The sequence below is a fragment of the Carcharodon carcharias genome, chromosome 7, assembly GCF_017639515.1.
Source record: "Carcharodon carcharias isolate sCarCar2 chromosome 7, sCarCar2.pri, whole genome shotgun sequence".
Classification (NCBI taxonomy): domain Eukaryota; kingdom Metazoa; phylum Chordata; class Chondrichthyes; order Lamniformes; family Lamnidae; genus Carcharodon; species Carcharodon carcharias.
The window spans coordinates 149,210,249-149,222,751 of record NC_054473.1 but is presented as its reverse complement, the minus strand read 5'-3'; the positions used below and the strand labels follow the sequence as shown (position 1 = coordinate 149,222,751).

Sequence of the window (12,503 nt, the reverse complement as noted above, 5' to 3'; positions counted from 1 at the left end):
CTAATTAGGAAATTCTCTCTAATCCACAAGGCAGTGTGTGTCGTTTACCTGAGAGGAGGTTGGATTTTTACAAGTTGGTGACCCAATGGACAACCTCAACTCTTTCCCAGTTAACAGATACTGTTACTATGCTGTTTCAAGTTGAAAGCTGTAGGTACTGTTGGCTGCGGATAACGTGGTCGAATATAAAGCACAGCACCCTGATACGATCATCTCTCTAATGAACGCACATTCGCCCCTCTATCTTGTTCCAAATGATTAGTTATCAATGGTCTCGATCCATTACACATCTTACTACCCAAGCGGCGATATTAGCACCTAAACACGCCCCCACCCCCCATTCCTTTGAAGTGCGTGATGCAAACTTATAGAAATCTTGGTAATGTACTGTGCATCTCCGCAAACCTCGCGTTTACATTGGGCTTTAGTTGGAGGGCCTCTTTCTCATTTCCCAGCTCTTTGTTTCAAAGGTTTTAAACCACAATAAGACCTGCTAAGGAAAGGCGAATACCGGATTATTTTGGAGTAAGTGGGATGTCCAGTTTAGGCTTTCCCTGATTGTCGAACAATTTCATAAATGTCAATCCGGTCATCATGCGGGAACGTCATTGAGAATTACAATATCAAGGGGTTGTTCAACTGGAAAGAGCTCCTGTTCCACTTCATCTTGCTCCAAACTGACACCAGTGACTTTTTCACATTCGGGTAAGTTTGTTGGCGTTTTCTTAGTGCGGTTGATCCATTGCTGGTCGGGATTCCCGCAAACACGCCTGGTACAATAATATCACACCGGCTAACTGACCTGAAACCTTAACTCTGTTTCTCTCTGCTGGACCTGCTGAGTATTTCCAACATTTTCTGCTTTTATTTCAACTCAGTCTAAACACGTTTCTCAAGCAAAACGTGGCAAGCAGGCATGTATGTACTCGATATCTGCAACTAGAAGTGTGGAATGTACCCCTCTCATCTCAGTGTTAACCTGGGGGCTGCTGCGATTTATCATTGCAACGTGAATTCTGCAGCTAAACGTTGTAAAATCAGTTGTTTTGCTTTTTTGCTTTCCCTAAAGACTTGGTTTGAATTCATTGCAGAAATGCATGGGTTGATCCACACACCGTCATATAGCCATTTGAAATCATACGAACCAATCAGATGAGTATGAATTCGAAAATCAAAGCAGAAACTGCTGAAAAACGCTCAGCTGGTCAGGCAGAATCTGTGGAGAGAGAAACTCGGTTAGCTCTTCAGGGACTTTGAGCAGAGTCGAAAGGTGGTAGAGGTTAACGCCGCCCGACCTGCTGAGTCTTACCAGCGTCTGCAGTATTTTGCTTTTGAGTATAAATTCGTTTTTTGGATACGCACTATCTACACATCTGAGCAACCAACTGCGAATACATTCGCATCTGGAATTAACTAAGCAGCGGATGCAACACTTCTGAAATACTGACAGATATCATTATCCAGATCTCAATGTCTACCCCCTCAAAAAGCACAACAAGGAATTCGAGAAACTCCGGTAACTATAATCAAACCTTTCTAAAGGGAGTCGTAAATTAATTCGGCAAAGTGGAGTTTTAGACAAAGAAGAGTTGAAATCAGCGCCCTTTTAACTGTGACCTTTAAGAGTGGTTCAGTTTAATGATTAACGTGAACATCGTTTTATGTTGGAGTTTTGAGTCTAGCGACAACTGGAAGAGTCTGTCAGAGCTCCCTTCCCCAATGTGAAGGCATCCGTTGCTAAACATCTTTAACTCGTGTACAGATAACAGTTGTGGTACCTTGTTTGTGCTGTACTGTAATGTGCGTGAGCCTGGGCACAAAAAGGTGAAACCGTTAATTGGTGACGAGAGGACGCCAAATAAAAGACGGAGCCGTTTGCTTGTACAGTTGTACTTTATTTTTCTGCAGCCGGTTTTATTGTGGGCACAAATAATGGTCAACAGTTAGTGCAGGTGGCAACTGGGCTGAGGTGCTGCTCCTCTGGCGTGGTGTGGGGAGGACTGAACCAGAAGGAAGTGATGAAAACATTGACAGCTGTGATCACCAGGATCAAACCGGTTACAATATTATTCAGCAGATGTACTCTGAAAACAAAGAGTAAAGAGCTAGGAATCAAATACATCAAGGTCATGGTGGAAGACATGCGGACTTTTTTTTATGAGTGTCAGCTTGGAGGCTGCATGTGAAAGCTCTCAAGGTGGAACCTGTTAATATTATATGGACTGATGCACTGTAATCAATGCCAGCATTTAAATATTTTAATTGAGGTTAGTATGAGGTTAGCTGACATATCCAGTGATAGTGATTGACAGCACCCCCCCCCCCCCCCCACCACCTCTCTGTCTCTCTCTCCGGCCCCCACACACACACCTTAAACCAGCTTATATTTCAACTCTTTCTTGGACTCGAACTCAAGTTCTGTCGAAGGGTCATGAGGACTCGAAACGTCAACTCTTTTCTTCTCCGCCAATGCTGCCAGACCTGCTGAGTTTTTCCAGGTAATTCTGTTTTTGTTTTGGATTTCCAGCATCCGCAGTTTTTTGTTTTTACCCAGTGATAGATCCAGTAGCAGAGCCAATTTTGGGGGGGGGGGGGGATGGGGGGGTGGTGGAGGGGGTTGTGGGAGGGCGGGGTGGGGTGGGGGGGTATGGTTTGGTGGGGGGAGGGAGAGAGGTCATGATACCCCACCCCCACCTTATCACCCCACAATCACTTGGTGCTTGGTCAGTGAACCTTTGGATCATTGCCTCCATTGCTCCTTTGTCACCAGGTGCTGCCATGTGTAATGAGCAAGCTCAACCCAATCTCTGTGAAGATTGGACATGCAGCATAAACCTATACAAAATTTGGTTAAAAAAATTAGCATTAAATTAACAGCCTCACGAAGAGGGACCAGGATATCCAGCTGGAAAACCTACATTTGCTGCTGAATTATATTTGGGGTTTTGGGGTTTAGGGACATTGTTGGAGAAGAGTAACTGGGGTCTATAAGGGTGATTTTCCTAACTCTTGTCACTTGGGAACACTTAATACCATAGGCAAAGGTCAGGCAAAAGGGGCAGAATATGTTATTACTGAGTTTCTAACCTTTGATATTGTCCTTCGGTTTCCAAAGGTGGAGCTTGAACTGTGCCTTCAATAAGTGCAGACCTGTCAGGGGCATACGAGCGAGGTGAGGGAGGGTGTAGCCTCCCACCTAACTTTCCAGGTCACTGATCGGTTGGCACCCCAGGATAAGGAGCACCAGGAAATATGGCACTTTGCCTGCCTATGAATCATTGCCAGCTCAAAGGTCCATGGGGATCCAAGGGCAGGCCTCAGAGTGCTTTGCTCATACTTAGCATGAAATGGGAGAAGGGCAGGAAAAACCCTCTTAATTATTCACCAGTTACTTGCTATATTCATCCTGAGAATGCTTAGGAATTGCCTGCTATTGACACTAGCTACTCAAAGTATGATGATGATAGTTTTTTTAAGCAGAAAGCAAGTGGTATTTGCAAGTCCACAATGGAGGAATCTATGTAGTGACCTTGTAAAAATATCTTTACAAACCTCTATGATTTTACTACAAATAACACACAGAAATCTTCCCCTAATATGTCTAATTAAAATGTTTCCAACTCTCAGAAGTAGTCAGCTACAAAACCTGAGCAATGTCACAACAATAAATAAATCAATAAGTAATGGTATTACTTAATGTGATTAAGCACGTTCTGTTATATTTGTTCATGCATTGAGCCACACAAACAGTTTAGTGGCATCACTAAAAATATTAAATCAGGTCTATCTTCTGCATCTAATTTAAATTGGCAGAACCTCCATCAGCTTAATTTAATAAATAATTTAATTTCCTACACAATTCAAAGGATATCTAGTGCATCCACTTGCAACATTTCTCATTCTAGGCTCCATTAACACAGCAATTGTTTTATAAACACCCTGGAGTGAAACAGCAGCTTTATGCTGAGACCACAGTTAAAAAATTTACACGTCCAAACACAAAGCAGTAAAAAGCTAGGCGATATAGCTGGGTACCTACTTAGCAGAAAATCACAGTAAAATTCTATTGTGGTGATAAAATAATTACTATGCGAATACACTGATATGAAAAGTCTTACTGAGGCTTTGCCAAAGTAAAAGAGCTGGTCTGTGAACTGGGCTATTTTTCTACCTCTCTAATGTTTGAACAGAGTCCACAGGACTGGCTTGTGTGAAATAATATGCTGGTTGCTAGAGATAATTCTCTTCTTGAGATATGCTTCAAAAACCTTTCGAAAAAGTTTATGATCTGAACTTAGTTCAAGAGCCAATTACACTGCACATTTTAGTACTGTAGACAAGAAATATGGGGAGATCTGTAATTGTTCACATTCCCACTAATCCAAAGTTTCACATTATTTCAGGCCAACCCTCAAAATGTCCATCTTAAAATAGATGGGCGTATTGTATGAGGTGGTAATGATGTGATGGTATTACACACACTACTTTCCATTGTTACGGCTCATTACTGCTGACCTTAAATTATGTCTGTGTGAAATAGGTGTCTAGTATTGCCAGGTAGCGAAGGTGGAAATTCATCTAAAGGGCCAGCAGGTATATTTATAACGGTCATAAGCCAATTGTCATCAATCTCTGCTTTATTGCTTTATGTTTTTGGGGGCCCCACTCAGCATCCTGTCTAATCCTCAATTCTAAAGGTTTCAATTCTCTTTGACCAGAGAGTAATGGGACTAGCACTATAATGTGGCCCTGCCAGCCTTGCTTTGCTCTCAGTTGCTACCTGTTTCAGAAGAGTAGTTGTGGAATAATGATACCCTTAGATTGTACCCGGTAAAATGCAATTTGTTTGGGAACAGTTGGTTGCTTTTTTGGAGCAGCAGTAAGAACAGAAATGTGCCAGGTTGTAGGCACCACATAGATCAAATAAAATTCAATAATTGATAATAGTTACAGTTGATTTTGCATACTTAATCCCACAAGCTGCATGCTCAACATTTAAAACATGATGTATGCTGAAATTTGCAACACAGCTTTGTACCAGAATTAAAAGAAAGGCAATGGAATATGTAAACACAACAAAAGTATTTCTTAAGAATTAAGAAATGCTGTGTGGTATTAACAACTTTTTAAATTTTAATTGGATGACGATCTTCGTTAACCTAGTGAACAGAGGAGTTTTCATACATATACATTGATGTCAGTGTTACTAATATTGCACAGTGTGATTTCAATATCTTGGAGATTTTAGCAAATGCAATTATGGCTACAATGTGCTCTGCTACCTCTTAGTAAGTGACATTTTAATTTAACATTTTAATGTGCTTTAAATTTAGAGATTCCTCATTTTCAAAACCTATAGTTGGATTTAACTGAGCAATGGCATTAGGAATTTTTTGTTAACTTGCAATCCATTTTATGCTACTTGTCTCACTGTAATTTGAGTCATTTAGACAATGATTTAATTTTTTCGTTAATGTCTAATACATTGCTATTGATATAGCAGGTGGCATTAGCTGCTGTTTAAGAACTTCTCCAATAGCTTTCTATCATTCTAAAAAATATATCCACAGCAACATCAATTGCAAGTGTTGAGTTTTGTTTCTTTTATCCTTAAAAAAATCTTTCTACTCTTTCTCTTGAACAACAATTCTGCCCTCCCACTCTGAAGAAACTTTTGAAAATTATATTTTTTTAGCTTGGGGCATTATCTTTACATGTCAGAGGTTTTATCAGTGACTTTGGCTTTAAGGATAATTTTGTATTTTTCTGGTGAAAATGGCAAAAGTTGCTGTCCCTTTATTTTGTTCAGGTGTTGCAGTATAAAAGTATCCCTCTATCACCAGTACAGTTTTATTAATTGTCCAGATATCTAGAGTCAATTCTGACAGAGCTTTCTTGCAGAAAATGATTTATGTAAAAAAATTAAGCACAAATAGAGCCTGAAGGCCTTTTATTAAATTTCATAATGTCTGAAAAAGTATAATTATGCAACATGTAGAGACATATTTTGATTAACTGTTCAATAGTTAATGGTTAATAGCAGGTTTTGAAAACAAATGAACAAAAACAAACACTAAATTGTGGCTAAATTCTTCTTTTTATGGATTATGGTGATGTTACAATACCAAATATGGACAGTTATCTGTCAACACATTTGTATTGTATGACATGTTTGCAGTGGGAGCTATTGTTAAGCAGTCCTAGTGCAGGTTTTTCAAAGGCACAACAAATGCATTCAGTGAAATAAAATGTTATTGGATACTTTAAAAAAATGGATTGGATGGGCAGTTAAAATGATGAAATCTGAAACAGGAACCCAACCGTCTCAAACTCGTGCAAGACTGGTTTTAACTGAGGTGTTAACGGATGCTCTCATGTGGCATGTTAATCACTGAAACCTATTAACAAGGTGACATGCCTTCGTTTAGATAGGGTTTTTATTTTTAATTTATGTTAGTCTCTCTTCCTGGGCCTTGGGAAAACCAGCAGATAAAAGAAGGTGAAGAGCTGGATCCATCAGCTTAGTGCACTACTTGCGGGCCAGCTGGAGCTGACCCAACCAGCTGGCTTGTGAACACCTTGTCACTGCCACAATCTCCCTTCAACCCCCACATCGCCATCCCAGCCCCTGGCTCTGTCCCTGATCTCTCACTGAACCCTACCCCCACCCAATCTCCTCTGAGTATCTGGTGATCACCCCCAACACTCCCAACCATGTTGCGCCACTCCCCCCAACTGTCCTCTGCAATTGGTATCCCCAGAAAAAACTAAATATAATAATGGCCTTTTCTGAGCATTCCCTGCCTGACAGGTAGACAAGTATGTCAATAGGTTGGTTTTCAGACAGGAAATCTATTCAAATGAAACATTGCATGCTTGGAGTTAGGTTACCTGACAATAACTCTGGCATCCATCCCCCAAACTCTGCACCCACCCACCACCACGTGCCACCACCTCAACACCAATAGCTCCAGAACCTCACCACAGTAAATATTGGGGCCATTGACTTTGGCTTTGTAGACTAGATGCTGTGTCCTTTCCTTGAAAACACAATATATTAAAACCAGCCTTAATCTTACAGGTAATAAAGTTAAAACATTGGCAAAAGATAAGGATTAAAATAACATGCACATGTGCAATAAACGTAATGCACATTAGTTTTAAGCATGGTCCCACTCTGACTATTAAACATTGTCCAATACAAACAGAGCTACTGGCTCTCTCTAACCATATAAATTTGTGTTTCTGTTTTTTACAGTCTCATAATTTCTTTTTCTCATTCCTGGCAGGCATAGCTCACTGTCACTCATGTCTCTCACTGATTGAAGCAGCTTTTTGCTGTTTTCCACATAGATTCTCTTTCTAATCCTGATGACAACAGTCCACATAACCAGAAAGGTTATCGTCCTACTCCAAGCTGTCATTCTCTGCGATTATGTAATTCTGAGCCCAAACACTTGCACTTCATATTCCCTTCTGGGTCATTAGTAGTCATTATTTCTGGTTTCATAGATGCCTACTTCTTACCTTTAAGCAACTATTCCTCGCAAACCCAGGCTCACAGACTCATTTTGGCCCCAGGGAAGTAATTTCTTGGCTGCTGTCCAATGTCACTTCCTGCTCTGAGCAGACAGTGTAAGATCATAAGTAACTTTTCCAAAAGCTCTTTTTTGACCTCATTGGAGTCATTGTACGTTGAACAGAGATCACATGACCAGTGTCAATCTTTGCTCCAACCTCTCTCAGATAATAAGTTGATTTGTTTACTACAGTTCTAACATAACTCCATGACACAAAAACAAAGCCTAGTGGAATATGCAGCATGGACCAAATATTATCAAAATAATTTTCACGCAGAAGATTTGATTGCCTATCAGTTAAGAAGTCAGGTCACAAGTATAAACATTTTCCTGTTCGGTTGGTCTTTGATGAATAGCCTCTCTTTAATAAGCTGCCTATACTCTGCTATATTACCAAACTAAGAGCAAAGAAGATGAAAATGAGTCAAATCATGATATTTTCATTTTACTTCTGTGGGCAGAGATCACCACTTTTATGTTAAGTACTACAATTTCTGCCTAAGAGAATGCTACCAATCCTCGCATATAATCAGTGGAAAGTAATGTAGCCATTTTGGATAACATTTGAACAATAATTGATAGCAAACACGGAAAAAGAACTGTTTTGATTCAAAATGCTAGTTAGGGAATTTAAAAAAATGAATGGTATCATACTAACAGCGTTATTTGAAAGACTTACCATTTTCGCAAAATTTGGGTTGAAATGGAGCATTGTGAATTTGCTCTACAAATGGGAAACTTTTCATTGCTTGATTAAATTTTTGAGTGTTCTAATGATAACTTAACACAAAACATGCCTGCATGTAAGTTTGTCTTTTCTTCCAATTTTGAATACCTTTAGAAATTCTAATCCTTATTGCTTCTGTATCCATTGGCTAGTGGAGCTATGAGGAAAATGTCTGACCCTGCCAGGCAAGATTCACGGTACAGAGTTTTCACTTTGGGTGCAATTGGCAATCTGAGCACAAATTACGCTAAAAATTGCACTGGTTTTCCAAAATTAAGTGACAGTTCACATTTATATTCAAACTTATTTGCATAATCACATGACTTCATCATAAAATGCAACGCAATTGGGCAGGTTTTTAGAATATAATTGCTTTGTTTTTCTAGCATTGAAAGTATTCCTTGGTGTCTTTAAGAGTGGTAACCTGGTTCAGTTTTACTGATGCAGCTGAAAAGGGATTTATTACAAAAAATAAGCATTTTGAATAAGCCTAGTCGAGCACCTGGTGTGAGTAACTATATTTTAAATAGCTAAACATGGCTTTAAAAAAAATTATACAAACTATTTACTAGTTTCATTAGTGTACAGTAGCCAGTTGCTTTGTCAATTAAAGGCAAAATTTGCTTTTGTAAGTTATTTGTAAATTAAATTGATCTGATGTTTGAAAAAAATAAAAAGGTGCCTATTAGTGCCCCATGCCTAAAAATACATCTTAATGTGAAGCTCCCCTCACCCCCAAAAGCCTGCAAATTGGCACAATTAGAAACTTATTGTGCTCCTTAATTCGACCTGTGGGCATGGCTAGTTCTGTGAGCAGGGCCGCCTTCCATTGTGCCATTTTTTAAACTGGTGCAAAAAATTTAAGAGCATAACCTTCCCTTCAGATTCTGTGATCTTTTGCATTGGTTTGGCTGATTTTGGAGGAATTGCACTGGAAACATCTGTGCTGTAATTTTACCCCCACATTCTTATTTAGCTAATCCACTGACATACATATTATGCAAGAAATCTTTTGCCTGCTTTAAGTTAAATCTTAATATATGGGCTACCAAGTGAAAGACAAGATAAATCTTCAAGAACAAGCTGTATATATATATATATATATAGTAAGAGCCAATATACCTGTCACTGAGCCTGCGTTCAGGATCATCACATTCTATGTTCTTTGATCCTTTATAAATTAACAGGGCTGCAACAATCAACTGAAGTATGATGGAGATGCACTGCAAAACAACAAATGTTAACATTGGACAAAACCTGTAGTGTGTAACAATATACAGAGCCCATTATATTATTTAACATTAATCACCATAAAAATGGTTTATCATTGATACATACTTAAATTTAGCATAATGTCCTTGAAGCATAATTAAATGTACCATTGTTTTGTTACAGAAGAAAACTTGCTTTTCTGTCTATGCATTTCTTACAAGTGAACCATTTAAGAGGAAATGAGTTGTCTTATTTAACAATTTAATTCATTTTAAATGTCGAATAACTGAACCCCTACTACTTCAAACCTCTCAATAAACAAAGAGCAATCACTGATTCTTTTTTGGAACTGAATCATAGCAAATAGAACCAAATTGAGTCATCTTAAAAATTTGTTTGGGGATGAGGGTGATACTGACACGGCTGCATTTATTGTCCATCCATAAATGCCACAGTAATTGTTTTTCCAAATGAATGAAATTCCCTGGCAGTCCAGAGGAGATTACGGGCAGCATATTGCACCCGTCGAGTGGGCATGCCCTTGACCCGAAGAAGTGTACAATGACGCATGATGATATTGGGCGAGTGCCCCGACATTATTGCACACTCGCACGATATTTCGGTCAGCGGGCACACACAGAAGTCGGCAGCATGCCCGCCAACAATTAACAGGCCTATTAAAGCCATTAAAGATCTGATTAAATGAAGCTTTTTGCTGCCCCTCCAACCTTACGTTTGGCGGACAGGCGAAAAGGCCAAGTGGCCTTTGGATTTTTTGTGAAACCTCATCCACGGGTGGGATGGGGTTTAGATCAGTGATTTAAAAAGAAATAAAAATTTTCAACGACAACGCCTTTTCGCGTGTCTGCCAAACGTAAGGTTGGATGGGCAGCAAAAAGTTTAATTTAGTTAGCTCTTTAATGGCTTTAATAGGCCTGTTTATTGTTGGCGGGTATGCTGCCGACTCCCTTGCGCGCCCATCAACCGAAATATCGCACGAGTGTGAAATGATGCCGGGACAATGTCGCATGAAGGGACATGTTATTAACAATTTTAAATTCTTTATTCTTTATTTTCAAAACACTTCAGCTCTGTGCCTCAGGGAGTTTTACTGTGCACACCCATGTGCATGTGCGAAGTTCTGCGCTCACCCTCCTCCCCCCTCCCCCACACAGGCAACACTGAGCGCTGCAGCACGTGATTCATGCTGGCTAGCTGTTAATTGACCAGCCAGCGTGAAATGGCAGCTATGGCCGATCGCGGGTGGCGGTCTGATTCACGGCCACTCCTGCTCATCCCTGCCAAGTTCGCCCGACAACCGGAAAATCCTGGCCCTAAGAGTTTAGCATATAGCATCAGACTGATATCAAATGTAGATCAGAACAGGTAATTTCCTCTCCCTGAAGAACATTTGTCAAAAACTTCTGCTTTTACAACAATTGAGCAGCTCTGATGATCACTTTTTCTGGTTCTATCCCACAAATGATAGAATTTTACTAAATTTAATTCCACAATTTGCTGTGATGGGATTTGAAATTATGGCTTTGGCTTACCAATATACCACCACAAATGTAGGTTATAATGTAGTAATGTTGAATTCATAGTTTGCAACAAAAACAATAGTTGTACCATCACATGCAATGGATCCTAAACAGTGGGTCCTGAAGCCACTTTAATAGTATTATGTAATAAAGAGTATTTCACATACACACCAACAGAACAAATAGGAAATAGTAAAACTGTATTCCTGGGCCTTGTTGCAGGAGGTGTTTCATCTGTGATGCGTTTGCAGTAAATAGGGCTATATCTAGAAAGCCCTGAGCAATGGTCTTTGTTCTGGCATATGTGTTGATGTTCCTTATTACCTGGAATAGAAAGTAGACTGTAAATACTGTGTATCATTTCAGAATTTAGCAGAAAGGTAGATGTCAAAAGAACTCAGGAACTAAATTTGGAACAAACCCAAACCACCTGCAATAAAACACCTTAAACCATGCTTCTTCTTTTACTCAAAGGAATATGAGACTTAGGAGCAGGTGTAGTCCATTCAGGTCTTTGAGCCTGCCCCATCATTCAATAAGATCATGGCTGATCTGGTTGTGGTTTCAACTCCACTTTGCCATCTGTCCAGCACCTCCCCCGACTTCATAATCCTTGACTCTTGTCCATCAAAAATATGTTTAACTCTGCCTTGAATACATTCAAGAACCCAGCCTCCGCTGCTTTCTGGGGAAGAGAATTCTACAGACTAACAACCCTTTGAGAGAAAATATTTCTCCTCATCTCCATCTTAAACAGTAGGGGGCTGAATTTTCCCCCCACTGGGGGGAAAGTTGATGGGCATGTGCATATGGGCGTGCTTCCGATCGGCGCCCCCAACTGGAGGCATGGCGCCATTTTACGTGGACGGGCCAGTTAAAGCCTGCCCAGCATGACGTCCGCACAGAAGAGCTATGTGCTCCCTGTGTGGGCGGGGGGGGTTATCCCAAAATCGAGAGTGCGCTCTTTCGCCCATGCACATGAAAGAGCGCCTCATCTCCCTGAGGCTAAGTGCAGTCTCAGGGAGATCGGCTCTACATGTAAAAAAGATAAAAGTAGAACATGACTTTGGACATGTCCATAATTTTTACACAATCTTTATTAAAATTTTTTTAAGCCTACATGAAACTTCATCCCGCCGGTAGATGAGGTTTCATGTTTTTTCTTGTTCCCGCCGGGGCTCCTGGCCTACCCATCAACCTTAAGGTTGGGCAGGCAGGTCCTTTAATTGCTTAATTGACCCTGTCAATGACCTCAATTGGCCATTGACAGGTTGGCAGGCGTGCAGCTGATTTGTCAACGCTCCTGCCTTCCTGAAAATTTAAATCGGGTGCGGTGATGTCGGGAGCTCCCCCCAATGTCACCGCACGTCACTTTACGCGTCAGCAAGTGGGCCCCACCCCGCTTGCCGACTTGTAAAATTCAGCCCTAGACATCTGATTCTT

General features: G+C 40.3%; 1 protein-coding gene across 1 annotated transcript in view; it reads right to left on the bottom strand.

Annotated features, from left to right (window-relative positions):
• Positions 1-1,936: 1,936 nt before the first annotated feature.
• LOC121280056 (ninjurin-2-like) overlaps positions 1,937-12,503 on the bottom strand; it is a 57,131-nt gene continuing 46,564 nt past the window's right edge. Inside the window, exons 2-4 of the mRNA XM_041191685.1 lie at positions 11,232-11,384; positions 9,430-9,530; positions 1,937-2,084 (exon numbers count right to left, since the gene is read on the bottom strand). Coding sequence (XP_041047619.1) covers positions 1,937-2,084; positions 9,430-9,530; positions 11,232-11,384 — 402 coding nt within the window. The remainder of the gene's footprint in view (positions 2,085-9,429; positions 9,531-11,231; positions 11,385-12,503) is intronic.